General features: G+C 40.2%; 2 protein-coding genes across 3 annotated transcripts; both read right to left on the minus strand.

Annotated features, from left to right (window-relative positions):
* Positions 1–2565: 2565 nt before the first annotated feature.
* Positions 2566–7542, minus strand: LOC145454594 (uncharacterized). 2 transcript variants are annotated; one of them, XM_080332586.1, is made up of 5 exons: positions 7419–7542; positions 5433–5607; positions 5183–5252; positions 4637–4751; positions 2566–2833 (listed from the first exon to the last, which is right to left on the minus strand). In XM_080332586.1, the coding sequence occupies exons 1-5, from the start codon at positions 7525–7527 to the stop codon at positions 2649–2651; spliced, it is 654 nt and encodes a 217-aa protein (XP_080188712.1). In that variant the 5' UTR covers positions 7528–7542; the 3' UTR covers positions 2566–2648. The 2 variants fall into 2 exon arrangements, with proteins under 2 accessions (XP_080188712.1, XP_080188711.1); XM_080332585.1 differs by lacking the exon at positions 7419–7542 and adding an exon at positions 6296–6446.
* A 4467-nt stretch (positions 7543–12009) lies between these two features.
* Positions 12010–17054, minus strand: LOC145453681 (uncharacterized). The gene is made up of 6 exons (XM_080331649.1): positions 15450–17054; positions 15317–15384; positions 13334–13538; positions 12857–12897; positions 12645–12802; positions 12010–12281 (listed from the first exon to the last, which is right to left on the minus strand). The coding sequence occupies exons 1-6, from the start codon at positions 15523–15525 to the stop codon at positions 12035–12037; spliced, it is 795 nt and encodes a 264-aa protein (XP_080187775.1). The 5' UTR covers positions 15526–17054; the 3' UTR covers positions 12010–12034.
* Positions 17055–17981: the final 927 nt, after the last annotated feature.

Raw genomic sequence — 17981 nt, forward strand, 5'->3', positions numbered from 1 at the left:
TCCCGGCTAGCCAGTCAAAAATGACCGTCAAATTGCCTGCAGCCAAATGGAAATTGTGACGTGATACAATTTCACTGAGCCGTGAGATTTGCTTGTGTCGACACCATATAGGACACTATGATTAAACTATTAGGCATTAGATAGACAGTGGATTTCTGCGCCCGAAAGTGGAATTAATTCTAGCCCAGGGATGCCAACCTGCGGCCGTCAACACGTAATTCAATTAGTATGTGTTGGCGGCCGTCAACATGACGATTGAATTTACGAATCGACCGATGTACTCACGAAATACTTGGCGAACGTAAGTCTGGAAATGCACCAATGCCGCCCAAATCGATGTTTTAATCTGCTAACAATTGCCGCGATGCGAGTTGGTCAACGCGAAGCAAGAAACCGCAAGAGACAATTACTGATTGGCTGCTCGATATCGCGTTTGTAATCATCATTATTGTCTGCTTGTAGTATTCGAGAGTTGTCGCGTGTTTCTTGCAAGGCCAGTTCGTAGTGTATTTCGTTACTCACACGGCGCATTGCGCGTGAAAAACATATTGATGCAACTGCAGATTCTCAGTGACGTAAATTCTGATTTTTGTTCGATGCATTCCGTCGGACGGACTGGTAGCGCAGGCCGCAGTTGCACTTTCGAATGATCGTACCGTTTTAAGATTACATTTAATAACTCGACTGCACGGTTTGATATTAATGAGTGCAGGACTGATATTAAAACGTCACGCGAATGGTTAAACTCTGCACGTACACCAGCGGCATTTAGTAAAGTGCGTTTCATTCCACCCAAAGTCACTCAACTATGATCATAGTTGAGTGACTTTGATTCCACCATAGTGTCCTATGATTCCACAAATTGACAATTGACAGCCTATAACGCGTTTTCGCATTATGATGCAACAGATAACGCCACTGGATTCACGCCACTGAACTCGGGACACCTCGACTAACCATCGTGCGTATCCTTTTCCAACTTTACTTTACTCGTCGCGATTAGCAGTATTTAATCACATGATTAGCAATCTCCCGGATCAGCTAACTTTATTATCTCCGCCCTTGATGTCAGTATGCCACGTAGGGTTGCATTTGAAACAAACGGTGTTTTAAAAAAAGGCCTTTAAAAAATTGTGTTTTTGAAGTTGTAAAATTATGCCATAATTGTGTAAATACTTTCCAAAAAACATGCTGTATGAGCCTACGGACAATTACCACCAGATATAGCCGATGTATATCGATATCGGATGGTTGGAACCCTCAAAATAGTCGGTTTAACATTAATAGTACAGATATTTCGACAAAGGAGCTATATTTACCCGATATTTACAATTGTCAATGTCATTCCACTATGACATCACAATTGACTATTCGTGACGTCATTGTTTAAAAAAAAACAATAAAAAACAAGTTTTAAATTAGGGCCTTGTTTTAAACATGATTGTTTTAAATTGATTTTTGTTTTAAATGCAACTCCAATGCCACGTATTTACTGACGTGTATGAAATAGAGAAGGTGCAGACAACCAGTTGTACGCAATCCAGTTTTATGAAACATGTGTGACGCACGCAATTTCAAATCGGGGGGCATTGTTTCCCTCTGGGGGCAACATATGCACTGCAGGGCTTAGATTGCAAGGACGAGAGTATTCGGTGACGACCATTTCGAAGACCGGGCATATCAATATTGGAGGTTTTGGCCAACCAGCAACGGTTATTTTGGGCCATGGTTTTATCGCATCTTTTAGCGCCACATTTTTGCAGCCAGTCACATGTTGGCCCACACTTTATGTCTTCAAGTGTCCCAGTGGGGGCCTCGAAATATCGTTGACACCCACACTAAAGCAGCCCAACGGTCTCCGTTGGCGTTAAGCGATACTATAAATATTCTGGTATTTCACAATTGAGAGTAAAGTTGATTATCTTTGTAAATTATGCGTATTACAAATATCGGGTGCGGCAGTTTACGACCGCGCCACTTCCTTCCCTCTACTCCACCCCACCCGAGTATTACCCGCTAAAGTTAGTCATTTCCAGATAAACCAATGTCAGACGAATCTTATAATTACCTCAAACCGATTTGTGTAATTCAAGGTCGGCGCATTTTCATTATCACGCCATTGAAGTGACGACTTTTCTGCATGTTTCGCTTTGGTTACAGTAGGCCTACTCAACACAGTGACCTCGTATAGGTAGAAACCGAGCACAGGATATCGCGCGAAGCGCGAAGAAATTGTGTTGTTGCAAAAAATTTAACAATCGCGACCCCTGGTGTATGAGAAGCACTGCCTTCTGCGAAAAAATAAGGCACTGCGGAAGGCTACTGTATAGCAATAGCTTAGCTACTGCTTCTGATTTGATATCTCTGGCTGCGAACTGATTAAAAAGATATATCTTTCCCCGGCGCTTGCACCCGAGTCTTCCACGTGCTCTCGGCGTCTCTAAATACTTCGCTTGATTTTGTGCTTGAAAGAGAACACTAACAGTAGTGCTCCTTGGCTGTCTACGACATCAGTATTAACTGAGATTTAGTCTAGAAAGTAGATTCTCGACCAGTCAAAACAACTTTGGCATTTGCATCTCCAGACTTTATTATGGTGTTACAAGCCGGTAACCATGGTTCGCCAATTCTACACACAGCTTTGATTTTCATTCTTCGTCCCCGGCCCATGCGTGATGTCCATGACGGTGAAAGTGATGTCGGATAAATTTCTTACGAACATTATTATGATGACGTTGGGCCGCCTTCATGATGCGATTATGGAGGCGGAAATGATTTACGTCCTCATCAGACGATTCCAATAATGCGCTCTCATCTTCATTCGTGGACTCGTCTGTAAATTCATTTAAGAATACATATCACATAGGAAGTTGCTTAACTTGTGTCTTTCTCTGTATATTGTATAGACATCCGAACATTATCACCGAAATATAGATAACTAGGCTGCTCAATAATTTGATCGCAGCTGTTGTTGTTGCGTGGTCAATGTCAAAATATACAGCAGATGCAACTCTTTTGTTGCTATACAACAGGCGAAACAAAATGAGGAACGAGTGGCGTTTGTGGTAGGCTATTGTAGGCCTACGATTATGGAAATCATGTACAACGTACAATGCACGATTACACAATGTCGTACAAAATATGACAGGTTTAGACAACTGACAAATACACCTGACTGCATGGTTGGGCATTGACATGCCATGGTATTTTCGTCATTTCGGGAACCAAATGCCAAAACTGCAAAATTAAAAAAATTGAAATGCCAAAAATAAGCTTTGGCATATGCAAAAATAACACTGCCTGTGCACAAGGCCTCCTGATCCATACGCACCATACATAGATGAATACATGCAGTCATTTCCTAGTTTTTCATTGCCGGGTGGATGATTTTTCATATTATATTGATTATGACATGCCCTCATGATTTCTAATCATTGGGCAGTGACGGCTGCTAGCCAAACGTATCAGAAACATTTTTGAATTGTTATTGTAAGCATTGTGATCTGTGTGAATGCCGATACGCATAGTGAATCGAACATTGAGAATAGGTATTGCTGTAGCACTCGGTTTTGTATCAGATGAATTTGGTCTCCAACATCGTTTTCAGTTCGGATTCAAATCTAGCTGTTTGATGGCAGAGTGTGTATACTGCATGTTTTGTAACTTTCGTCTCATAAGAAAAACAAAACTGAAGCAATTTACATGGCTAATTCGAATCTATAAATATGAATTCATGGCTATGCCGAAATTGCCAAAAATGAAATCTGAAAAAATGACCAAAATAAGCTATTTATGGTATTCTTGGCATATGCCAAAGATAACACGAGACACGACCTGCGCATTGGGCAACCAGATCTAGCCAGAAACAGGCTTTGTGAACAATCGGAATGACTCAATAGGGTTGTTATGGTTATTTTACTCTGGCGGTTCGATTGTTCAAAAAACGGCCAATTTTCATCTTTTAAGGTAATTTCGGGATGGTCGCACCGTCGCAGTGCCCTGACCAGATTATAATTTATATTTTGGGATTAAGTGACTATAGCTTTCCTTCAAGACCACTGCAAACTAGTTTTACGCTCGGATCGCAAGTTATAACATCGTCAAATCTAGGGTTACCTATGGTTACCATATGTCCTCCTTATTAAGGTTTTTGAAAAGTCCTCCGAGGGCGCCTAAATGACCTCCTTTTTGGGATTTTGTCCTCTTTTTTGAGAATTTTGGTTAAATAAAGGGCAAAATTCGACTTGGTAAACGCTCCGTCAGGGCTATTTTTGGAGCTGAGCCGGAAGGTATGACCTTATTCTTTTTTAGTCTACCAAAACTGTATTTTGGGCGCTGAGCGAGAAAGTTGACCTTTTTTAGTCAATCGACCACGAAGTAGGAAAAATTTACCATTTTTCAAGATTTTGCTCCGGTATTTTAAGTTAGAAAATTTTTAAAAAGTGCCCTCTTTTCCCGATTCCAAAATATGGTAACCCTTGGGTTACCATACGACCTCTAGTTGCCCAACCGAGAAAGTCACGTGTTGCGCATCCATCCATACAGTTATCTATAGCCCGCTGAACCCTTGTTTGAAACTACAGCGGTGGTGACATCTGCCCAATCCCAAATGATTTACTCAATATTGTTAGTTTACCAGAATCCGAGTGTTTCGATAACATGTCCATCACTTCCATCGCGTCCTTTTCGGTCAATTCCGGGGAGAGATCTTGAAATAGTACGTTCGCGAAGTCGTAGAGTTCTTGATCATTCTTCAAAAGCAAATAGCTAGGCTTGGTGTAGAGTTAAGTGCAGCCTTTGTCCGGGTTGCCATCGGCTTGTTCAAAAATTAGGCGCAGCCGAAATTATGAGTAAACTATACCCACTAAATTTGGTGTGCTGATGGCTACGAGATAAAGGTCATCACTATATTGCCTAGTTCAGTGGTTCTCAACCTTTGTCATCCCGCGAAAAGCTGAAGCTGATCTAATTTTTCTGAATATTTTCATCGTTCGATCGGTGTTACGAGTATCACGAGACCCTCCCAATGTTACGAAATACAGTAAAGACTTGTGAGCATTCCCGGTTAATTATCAAAAATCATATAATTCTATCTATTCGCAGCCTGCTTGGAAACCTGATTAATTTCCATGGAATTTATCTCTTGTTTGCAATATTATGGAATAATGTTCCTGTTACTCACCATGTGACTGATGTCGCCTACAGTCCACTTCGGTGTCCTTGCCACATGTTTCGTCAGCGTCTTGTACAGACTGAAGACAATATACAAAATAAAAAAGTTTATTTCGAAATTTAAGAGAAAAAAAATCAGTGAGATGGCCAGCGATTTGACCATTAGGTCATCAAGTTGATTCCTCAGGGATATATATCCATCACATCGTAAATCGAAGAGAACATAAACTACACAGTATATTATGAACTATATCACTTACGAAGATCGGGATAGTAGGCCGAACAACGAATGACCCCAATTCTTCAAATGCCCCCTCCACATATTTCGATGCTTTCTCCAATGACTTATACCTCTAACGTCAGCAATCATCGCTGCCACCACACAGACCAGCACAGCTTGGAAAATTTTCGACCCCATCTTTGTCGACAAGTTTTCTGCAGAAACACGCGAAGTTTACGTGAAATGATTTCACAACGGAGAGCGAGAATTTACAAAAAGCGCCTTGATCAATCTCGTCTATCTGTCATTCATTTTCATCAAAAGTCGTTTTATTTACATCGCCTAGGCAAGCGCAGGTGGGTGTCTGATTACAAAGACTAATCCCAGTCGTTTCAACAATTCCCTATCTTTTCATTGTATCGCAGTCGTCTGGTGTTTTGAAATGATGAAATTATAAATATAGTGAATAGTGATGAATTAGCGATGATGAGGATATCTTGCTTGAGATACTGCGTGATGGAAGTAATGACGTATTTGATAGCCTAATAAAGTCAGGCGTCACCACTACTATGCCTTAATCAGCTTAATTATTACAACCTATTTTATTACAATCCGACCGCTATCGTATAGCAATACATCGATAACCCCGATGTATTCCGCCGACATTCAAAAGATATGAACAGATTTTCAGCCATCGCTATATGTTTGGAGATGGAATGAAGTAGAAAGGCAGCATCTGGACAAATGTAACCTACAAGGATATATCAATATTCCCAGTCTAGCAGCCGCTCATTATAGTTCTGAAGAATGATAAGTCGTCTGCGACGAAGGCACTCCAATTACAGTGTTGCTCTTGCAAATTTTCAACCTGGTGGTAAAAAAAGTTTATTACAGTTTACTTACGGTGATAAGCTTGCGGGCTGTAGCCAATATAACAGAATAGCGACCCACATGCCGAGACAGCTTTATATCGGCTTTGCAAATGTTTTGATACCTCTACCATTTCCGGAGCCATCGGTTTTGATGTCCTATCCTGGTCACCAGGAAATGCGTCGGACGTTTGGTTTTGCTTGGCGCGATACACACCACCAGAGTCTAGGGCTGGGCCAAATCGATAACCTTATAGTGATTTGGTCCTGGATGGAGCATCGCGTCGAGTATCACTCACTATCACGGCGTGAGATTGTGAATTAATCACCGACAATTTCAGATATGCACCATTTACGTGACCGCAAAGAAACTAATGCCAATACTACATCACATTAGAGATAAGTTGCGGGTATTTTTCCGACCATGCCTATATCACAGCACGTTGTGACAATACACGACTTCTTCACCCCAATGCCATTTTCACTAACACGCGTGGCTTTGTTATACTTTATGCAGTGTATATGCTGCCCTGTACTAGGGACTAGGGTTACCATATTTTGGAAATCTGAAAAGAGGACACTTTTTCAAATTTTCAGACTTGCAATACCGGAAGAAAATACTGATAAAAATTGTGAATTTGCCCACTACGTGGTCAACTACAAGGTCAACTTTCCGGCTCGAACCCCGAATTACGGTTTTTTCTTTCACGTTATCGGTTGGTTGAATAAAAAATGGTCGACTTTCCGGCTCGAACCACGAATTACGTTTTTTTTTGCCGCCGGAGCGTAACTTCAGTGCTAATTCTGTATCTCAGTCAAATTTTTCCCTATATTCACCCTAAATTGTCAAAAAAGAGGACATGTGAGCGTACTCTGAGGACACCTTAAAAAAAGAGGACAAATCCTATTGAAAGAGGGCGGATGGTAGCCCTACCCTATACGATCAATCGAGGTTTCAAAGCTTGGAGGGAAATAGTTGTTTGTTTCTGGTATTCATGGTGTTTTGTCGACTAAAATGGTCATGGTCATTTACACCAGGCCGATTTTCTGCATTGGATTCCGTATCTGCCGACTTTTAGCACGGCCCACTTCTAGGCCTTTTTAAGACACGGTTCACGCGGATAACATGGCGAGGCCGAGGATGACCCTAGATATACCTCCAACAATTGAGTAGGAATTCTGGAGTCTACCTCGGTCATTTGCAGTAACTTGTGTGTAATGGCTTTGCACTACATGTTTAGTATATGGATGCTGCGATACGGCCATATCTAGGTTTACAGACTTCCACACTGAAAAATAGTATCAAAACTATAATTATCATTGTTAAACAACGTGTAATTTTAAAACTAGAAATTCACATCTCACTATACTCGACTGAAATCGTTACGATTGACACACGATTCGGTGCGAGTGGTATTTTGTAAAAGGGTATGATCTCAGCTTATTGATAACGCGTCTTTCAGGGGTCCCGTTATCGGCCCGGACTCATTTAACCTAAGCAACAAAAATAAATTTGATCGCGACTATATAGGCTATAGTTCACCGGGCTCTAATAATCTTTTCAGATTTTAGGCTTGATAAAATCGACTCCATTTTGATTGACAACGTGTGTCCCGATTATGTAACATGGAGTGTTCCGCAATGATAAATTGTGCTGGGTTGGGAACAGATTGAATGCCAGTCCTGCATTCTCAAGAGACGTTTGAAATATCCGCTGTAATATTTCGGGCGTGGGCTCACCGAAATCGCATATTTGTTTACTACTTCATGAGGTGAGTCGTTTAGGAAACATCGACACAACACCGCTTATGAGATGACCACTGAATCATGCGTTGCTTATTTATGAAATCGCAAATGTAAACTGTTTGTGCAACATTGTGTAAACTCCAACACATCCCCGCCTTCACCAGGTAAAGATGACTAGATTGCTCAACTTCCTGTACATTGTACATTTTAATGTTGCCTACTCACCATTTTCATTTCAACGTTTTCATTATAGATATAACCTGGTTCTGGTGCTAAAACGACACTTTATATGGGATGCACTCCAGAAAAAGTACACTCGCTAAAATGACAGCAGCGTGTTATTCCATACATAGGGGGCAAGGTACAAGTCTTCTTCAACAAAAATAATTGTCTTTCTATATTTTCCCGGAAGACATTATCCACGATTAATATTAATGAAGAATGATTACCAAGTGCCAGGTAATTTATACATTGTGCTACCAGCTGTACATTGTGCAAGCAATTAAGTCTATAATAACCAACACCATACGGTAAATTATTTTCTAATTCAAGAAGCGATGAAGTGGCTAATCACCTCGCAAATATCGCTTCCTTTAAACCTCCTTTTGTGAGGGTGCTGGCTGGTGTTAGGATCACTCCAGTACAATCACAGAGCTTATAGCCTAACTCGTATAGGCCTACATAACCTGTGGTTTTGATGTTGCAACTACAACATAAGACTATCTCAATCTCATTTTTGTTAAGTCTTAAAGTCAATTGCTTTCAGTCAGCTCAGATTTATTTAGTTCAGTGGTTCTCAACCTTTTTGGCTTCGCGGACCCCTTTTGACCGTCACGGATCATCGCGGACCCCCTCATGTTTTAGTTCAATTTTAGCTCTATTATGGTGCAACCTTCATCTGTCTTGTGCAAATATGAACTGTAGGCTTGTGATAAACAGTAAAATAATGATTTTTATTGAAGATAACATCATACTATTTATATATAAATTGGTGGACTTTTATTATTTCAACACTAATTTTGCTGCTGTATTTCTTGAAGTATACGTGGTCGTGTCTTGAAAATCCGCCTCTTCGTTTTAATATGAACGACGAGTGCCGAAAACCATTTCCGCAAAGATAGATGGAGGCTAATGCAATATTACCGCATAACGCTTCCGACGATACTTTTGGTGTGATCGAAACATTTATGGCCCCAAAATGACGAAACTCATATTTTATGAACATATCACGTCAAGCATCTAGCGCAGGGACGGGCAACATACGGACCGCTGGCCGGATTCTGCCCACGACGGCATTTTGATCGGCCCGCAGAGAGTTTCTACCGTCAAAATGAAATCCTAATCTAAAAGTATAGACAATTTTTATGCTCCAAAGGATGCAATCCAAGTTTTCCAACCAGAGAAAGACTGTCATGAAATGACTTGTTCTGTTCGGATTTACATATATATTTACGAGCAAACATTTTCGACCATGAATAATTGAACATTAACAAGACAAGGCTGCATACCAATATAACTGGTGATATGAATTTCAGGGTTGGAGCGTAATGCTTTGATAGCAATGAAACACTACTTGTTCATAAAAAATCAGCCTTGTCGATAGGGCATCCGCAATAAGAATGCGCAAAATCTGATAGCCGAGCTTTAAGAGCAGGTATATCATTGTCCGATTTAAGACGAGTGTCAGCCGAAAATATTCGGGTTCATTTCAATATGAATATTCAATTGTAAATTAAAGTTCTGTACCTCCAAGAAGCATTGCATTGGGACAAATTATGGAAATACTTCGGAAATTTTTATTTCGAACGACTGTTCACTAATTTAATGAGACTGACAACTTCAAATCGAGAAGGTTTCACAGACATTACGAAGTCACCCTGATTGACGTTACTATCTCCATATTTTTATTATTTTCACAAACCCCAACAAAACGTCTCTAAACAGCAATATGTTTGTATCAGCAGGTTATTGGAAATTTGTCAATGAAAATGAGTTTTCACACTACGATAGTCAATGTCAGACGACTATTATGATGATATGAGTTATGAGGTTTTAGCAGTTGTGGTACGAAACTGCCTCGTGCTTTCTCAAATTAAAAAATGAAACAAAAATTAGGTTATCAACCATTTAAAAAATTTAGCGGTCTCGCGGACCCCCTGAAATTGCTTCGCGGACCCCTAGGGGTCCGCGGACCCCCGGTTGAGAACCGCTGATCTAGTTTATCCAGTAGACCTCTTATCTCAAGTTTCAATGTCATAACTACAATATAGCAGGAATTTAAGAAGTCGAACGTTTATTGTACAGGATATTCAGAGATCACGTCAACTTTACCTGATCGTGGCAACAATGTGTAGGCGTTTCCACAATTCTGCACAAACAGTTTACAATAACTATTTGATAAACAGACAAAGCATGATTCAATGGTCATCTCATCAGCGGGTTTGTGTCAATGTTTCCTAAACAACCCACGTCTCGAAAGCAGTGAGTAAACAAACAAACGAATTTGATTAAGCTTATACGGCCGAAATATTACATATAGTGTCTCACTCGTGTGTAATGCGGGATAGCCGCTCCTGATGTCCGTGGAATCCACAATGTATTGAAGAATGCAAGTGTGTCGCTGGCGTCTAGTATAATCCTCATTGTTGCCTCATTCGCCTTTTCATGCCGTTGCATTCTCGCAGCATTGTAAATTGGCGATCGTTTTATTGGCAATTATTTACAAGCGAGTATTTTGGTCCAATCTGGCCGGGGCACGAGCCCTCGGCCTCAACCAACATTCGATTTGTGAGATCAAAAACATTAAATCGGTGCGTTGACGACCATATTGCTACAGCCACGCGGTATATGTGTTGGAGGTTCATCTTAGCCTTCTGATTCGCGTCATCGTTGTCGGCAGATAAGGCATCAGAATAAAGAATATCGGTCTGGTGCAAATGACCATGACCATTGTAGTCGAAAGACACCATGAATACCACAAACATGTAAGTCATGTTTTAGTGGGTTTGTTCTTTCAACTCTGTTGCTGATGCAGAGTTTATATATATTGTGTACCAGAGTACCGGTAGTGTAGGCCCTACTAGGTGTGTGAAATCCAGAGTCGAAAATCTGGAGTCTACGAAGGCATGCAGTAACGGTAAGGCGTAAGGTTAGCCTAAGGTGTAGTAGGGGTCAGAAACCACTGCTCTAATGGCATCTGAAGACGCGCCTTGCTGTTTACAGACTAGCTATTGAATGTGGTCACTAGGGCTCTTCAAAAATGACTTTTTTTCTCAAATCGTACTGGCTACTTGATAAAATTGTTAGGTTACCTAATTTAAACCTACACACAAAATTTGGTTCAATTCCAGCCATTAACCGCTTTGCTACAGGAGAAGAAAGTTTCTATTTCTTATATAAAAATAAATAATAAAAAAGTTCAAAATTTTCTGTTTACCCCATGAAAGTGTGAGGCTGTCTATAGAAACGATGCTCACCGAATTTGGTTCAATTCCAACCAGTGGAAGCGGAGTTATTGCTGTCGAAAAATTTGGATGTGAATAAAATAGTATTTACGGTGAGCACAATTATAATAAATAAACAAAGAATCGGTCACCGTAAATACTATTTTATTCAAATCCAAATTTTTGGACGGCAATAACTCCGCTTTTATTGGTTGGAATTGAAGCAAATTTGGTGAGCATCGTTTCTATAGACAGCCTAACACTTTCATGGGGTAAACAGAAAATTTTCAAATTTTTTATTATCTATTTTTATATAATAAATAGAAACTTTCTTCTCCTGTAGCAAAGCGGTTACTGGCTGGAATTGAACCAAATTTTGTGTGTAGGCTTAAATTAGGTAACCAAACAATTTTATCAAGTAGCCAGTACGATTTGAGAAAAAAAGTCATTTTTGAAGAGCCCTAGTGGTCACTGGTCACTGGTCACTGGTCACCAATGAGAACACTCCCGGACTGCAAACATGAAAATGTCTTAAGATTATAGTCAGTCAAAACACATGTTCAATAGAAAACAATTATTATTAGTTAACACGATTCGCAAATGAAGGAGTGCTTGTTCCGACAAGAATCCACTTTATACTCGAAATTAATTTCATATCCATCGTAGATTGCCACGACCATCTTGCATTCCAAACCCTCGACGCCAGCGCCGTCCACAGTCACATCGTTTGTGTAGACCCAACCGTTGACGCCCCCGGGGACGTATCTCGCTCCCACCCAAAAAGAGGTTTCTTGGTCCATCGATTCCGAAATTACGTCCAGCAATACTCTCCTTGAAACATGACAGACAGTCCGCCATTTACGAATTGCAGTTGCGTGGTTATAATGAGTGGTCAGAAACTTTTGCGGAGTACTCAGGTGGTTTGTGCCGCCTTACATTCTCAGTACAACTAGAAAATTGAATTAAATTCCTAATTAGAATGTAATATACCTAAATAAAGTTCACTTCATATCAAATTAGAGTAGATTCTCACATGCACGAAAGTGGAATATGTATGCGCTATACAGTTTTCCCGTAGCATTTTCAGTAAAACCATAAATTAAATTATAATTAAAATCAGATTATAGAAACATATAACAATTAGAGTAGAATGATAGACAAGAATTATCATAGTTGTCCAAGTCTGCTGGTCACCTCGCGAGGGAATCTTCGAAATGATAGTTAGTTCTCCACATGGCTGCGGCGACTTGACCACCAACACTCTTGCAATATGCGACTGCGTCTTCGTATTCCATCGGACTCGATTTATGAAGGTACCGGCAGTGATGCGGATCGGACCACCACTTTGAAGTCTGAAAATGATGCTTGGCGCGGCTAAATAAGGCGCGAAAACCATCAATTCTTACCACTGTTGGAGAGGGAGCTTCAGGTTTTAAAACCCCGCCTCCTGACAACGCAATAGAAAGAAAGTTTGGATGGATGTAAATTGAAACAGCTTCGCTGAGGATTTGCAAAGCGAATGCCTTCCATGACATGCCACCCCATTTCTTGCTACTTGTCTTTTTCTATACTATCTTCTTTACTTTTCAAGGGCAAGGTGGGTGTTTGATTCAATAGACTACTCCAAGTCGCTTCGACACCTGCCTATCTTTTCATTGTATCGCATTTTTGTGGTGTATTGAACCGATAAAATTGCTAATAAACCAATGATGATGATGATGATGAGTCGTGTATATATCTGACTATAATTATGCATTAGTAAATAAAAAGTGGAAAAGAGTAAGTCAAATTTTCCCCCATGAAAATACAGTCAATAGGCTATACATACCTCACTGTATATTATTACAAATGCGATTTTCATATACGATATGACATTCACGAACCTTTCATAATTTTCTGCAAAAGCAGAAACTTGACGAAAGTCGCCAGCGGACTCGGACGTCGACTAATCGTTCTGACAGGTTGAGACATTCCATAAGCGGTGCGTTGACCGTAGAATGTCGATGCAGATGCCGGCGATCCGAGATATTGATATGCGGGCGGCTGGTAAGCCGGAATCCAGGAAGGAAATTGCGACTGGATTTCTATCTACGAATTAAGATTATAATGAAAATATCCGACTTAGAGATGACGTCAGATTCATTTTAAAGGAGTGACCCCAGTTTCAAGTTAATTGCATATGGTAGGGCTGCCATATTTTGGAGTCGCGAAATGAGGACACTTTTTAAAAATCATAAAATGTAGTTTACCTAAACCGAAAAAATGAGATTTTTGATACATTTACTGGAATGTTATTGTGTTGATTAAAACAAAGGTCATCAATTTAACTCTACTCCAGAAACACCCGCTTTTTTTACATTATTGTTGTGGTGTTGACTAAAAAATAAAAAAAGGTCGTCGGTCGTCACTTTCAATCGACTCCAAAATGACCCGCTCGAACGCTTGTATTGCTATTTAGCATCACTTATGCCGATTTTCAGTCGAACATGTCTATTATCCATCCCAGCTGTAAAAGCCGTAAAGGAAGACGAATTGCCAAAAACGAGGACATTTAGGCGTCCTCGGAGGACATTTTCAAAAACCTGAAAAGGATAACGTATGGTAACCGTAAGCCGTATGCCGCACTAAAAAACGGTCCATTTACTTAATTTTCTGTGAAATTTCCTTGGTCAGTGTAACGTAATAGTTCTACTTTCTCAGAGGAGAGTCGGGCAACTAGAAAATTTTCAGCTTTTCCAAATTAGATTACAATAAGAATCATAATAACACACCGTTTTTCAAAATTGACCAAAATTAAAATTATAGCTACACGGTCAGAATATAATTAGGATTATAGCTACACAGTTGCTTCCAAATTACATTAGAATTAGAATTACGGAATTCGCGAAAACTTGGAAATTTAATCAAGTTCGGATCATACCAAATCAGAATTGATTCTGATCCCACAGATCTACTGTAGCGTTTCCGGGAAAACCAGAAATGAGATAAGAATTAAAATGAGAAGATGCCAAAGAGCATGTCCACATTCAAGTCGAAATACAGGCAGTTTTTACTAAATAAATACTAGTCCGTCCTCAAGATTACCGGATCACGACCTGACCTATCGATATATCGCCTTCCGTGACATGCCACCTCGTTTTTTTTTGTCGCTTGCTTTTTTTCTATACTATCTTCTTTTACTTTTCATTCAGTGTACATGCCTCCTCTTTACATCACCTATAGGCCCTATGGGCCAGGTGGGTGTCTGATTCCAAAGACTATATTCCAAGTCGTTTCGACACCTTCCTATCTTTTCATTGTATCGCAATTTTGTGGTGTATTCAACTGATGGAAATTGCTAATAAACAGAACCGAATGAGAGAATAGAAGCGTTTCACAAATTACATTAGAATTAGATTGCCGGCATTTTTCTCTAATTTAGTCTAATTTGACTACTTTACCTCGTTGATCAAGTCTATCTCAGAGTAGTCAAGTAGGTTTTGCGTGTTTACGCTGCTTACTCATGTGAGTATGTTTTTAGTCGACTTCCGTTTCTATAGGCAAAATTAGGCAAAATTTTGAAAAATATAGTAATCTTGTCATGAGCAACACTTTTACGAGTGAGACCTTTTTCAGTCAACCCTCGAAGGAGTTCCAGAAAGACTCTGTTTTCACGTGTAGTTTGTGACGAGTTGACTATTTTTAGTCTTCACTGGGTAATCGCCCAAAACTCAACGCAAAAAAAAGAGGAGGACATGTAAAAAGAAAGGACATTTGGGCGTCCTCGGGGGACATTTTACTTCTATTTTTACTTTTATAAAATAGTTCGAATCCTTCTAAAAGAGGGCATATAGTAGCCTATCCCTAGTATATAGACTGGAACTTACCACTGCTCTGCAAGGAGGGACTGTTGACCGACATCCTGTGTTAGTTGAGCCCTGTGCGCTCCTTTCACCTATAAAGAATTATTTGCAGTGTCAGTTCTTACCTTCCTTACGTTGATGGTATTTTTACACTCACTTCCAGTAGTTGATGTACCATAGATTGATGTCAGCAAGCCGACACAGACCAACGATCGAATACCACGCCTAGACATACTGAATAAAGCCTGCAAGTTGAGTCATAAAGATGAATCGTCAAGCCGATGACACGATTTCTCCAAGAACCAATTTACTGAAATTTCTAGACCTACTCGCCAAACACGCTATTTCTGTATCCATCATCTATACCTGCCACCTACGCGGCTCTGATTTGCGGTGAGGCTATTTCAGAACACATGTGGACTGTGAAGTGCTGCTGTCCCTTTACATTATTTTCTTCTACTTTTCATTCAGTGTGCACTGTGCATGCCTCCTTTTTCACATCGTCTAGGCCAGGTGGGCGTCTGATTTCGAAGACTACTCCAAGTCGTTTCAACACCTTCCTATCTTTCATTGTATCGCAATCTGGTAGTGTATTGAAATGGTGAAAATTGTAGCAATAAATTGAATTGAATTGAATACAGCGCGCGCATTTTACCCAAGAACTTTGACAGGCATTTTCATTGGAGTCCGTCCCAGTATCAGCAGTATTGAACACCGGCGATGGATCGGCCGCGAAATGGAATGTAATTATGATCATGCAGTCAGTTAGAAATTCGCAGAAGCTAACTCGAAATATATGCGATCACTTTGATCTATTCTGTCAAGTTTATTTTTACCTGAAGGCGAAGGAAGCCTGGAAACGGTTATGCCTGGGGATAAGCAATATAACCTTGAAGCTGAAATTTCGGAATCAAGGCCAAGACTTATACGTCATCCCATCATTACTAAGCTATATACCACTCAATCAGCGGTCTCACTTTCACCCATTTACTTATACCTCAGTCAGGAATATAGAGTTCTATAAATCCCTGGCCTCAGTCCACGAAAATGGAAATTCCAACTAAATTTGCTGGCAGCGTCGTTTTTATACTATAGCTACTGCTGAGATACAAGGTGTTTTGTGTTCCTACGTGTAACAATTGTAATTATAAATCTAGTTTTCAAAACATATACTGGCGGAGCCTCAAATTATCTATCTTTTTGTTGGATCCGGCCCTACGGGTACGAACGTGTAAATAATGTGACCATACCTTGCGTTCACACGTATTCCTACACTGGGTGACAACAATATGATTGCCAGATAGTGTGCCTTGCCCAGAATCCCCACGATTTTAATAGGAGGTTATTATTGAATCGATTATATCTCGTTTCACTGTATCATGGAAAAGCGTGGATGATGATATTGATCAGTAGGCTAAGTACGGAATAGGCTGCAGCCGGTCGTTGGATTCAAGGCTGTAGAGTTCACGTTCAAAGTTTATCTGCAATATAGGAATAGGACGTTTGTATTTTGTCCTTGATGCTTTGCGCCATGTACACAACAAACATCCATGTAGCCGAGCAACGCATGACACCCATACTCACCATCTGTGCATGTGCAATGTGCATGTGCAATGTGCATGTGCAATTGTGCATACGCCGTTGGAGAAGGAACGTGCAGAAATAGCCTTGTAAGGCTTTCTATTCTATTGTCCTGAGTCAGCGATGACATTTTCCCGCATAGTGTCGAACCATAGTTTCCTATATGGCAGACGTGGGCAAAGTGCGGCCCGCTGGCCAAATGCGGCCCGTGAAGCTATTCTGTGCAGCCCGCGAAAGGGTGCTTGGGATTCGAAACGTAAAACTCGCTTTTGGAATGACTAAAACCCAAGGCTGTATCAACTGAACTGTTCATTAATATGCCATTAATACGCTGCCTACGCACCTCGCATGCGTGGTCAAGATTAAAAGTAAAAGCAATACGTGGCAAGGTAAGGTAAGGCAGTAACAAGGAATCACTCTTTCCATATAGTTTAGTTTAAACCTTCTTTCATGCTATTGTCACATTACGCATTATACGGTTTGTGTTTCAAATTGTTATGTGATACGTTTCCAAATCCCTAATTCGTAATACAAGACAATCAGTGCCCGCGATTACTATATGACTCATCATATATATCACCCCTAAATGATTAATGGGCGAGCCAAAAAAAGAAAGCCGAAAACTGAAATTCAAAGTTCAAATTCAAAGTTTTAGATTTTAGAGCACTAAATATCCGTTTGCTGGAGTCAGGGGTAAACCCGTCCTTTTAGTTTTCGCGTAGCACGTCACAATAACCGTTCATGTCATACATTTCTCGAAATTCGAAGGGAGGCGCGAAGTTTAATGATTTTTTTCGCGCTCCTCGCGATTTCCCCAACTTTGATATTTCAGAATTCTCTCGTCATAACCTTCCATGTTGGGATTGCTAGCATTCTAGTTGCACTTATAATATATTTTGTGATATCATAATAGGGTGGCGCGAAATTTGTCACTGTCATGAAGAGAGGCGTGCCTACAAAGTTTGATAACCACTGTTTTAAAGTCTTAATAGAAAAGTGTGAATAGGGGTTTAAAGAGAGTTAAAAATGCATCATGTTTAACATTGTTTCGAATCATGGCGTCGGATAGGTATTTATTGATTACCAGTCACTTTCTCATTACCTAACA

Source organism: Botryllus schlosseri, chromosome 13 (assembly GCF_051294905.1).
Source record: "Botryllus schlosseri isolate E-star chromosome 13, Bs_hap1, whole genome shotgun sequence".
In the NCBI taxonomy this organism is placed as follows: Eukaryota; Metazoa; Chordata; class Ascidiacea; order Stolidobranchia; family Styelidae; genus Botryllus; species Botryllus schlosseri.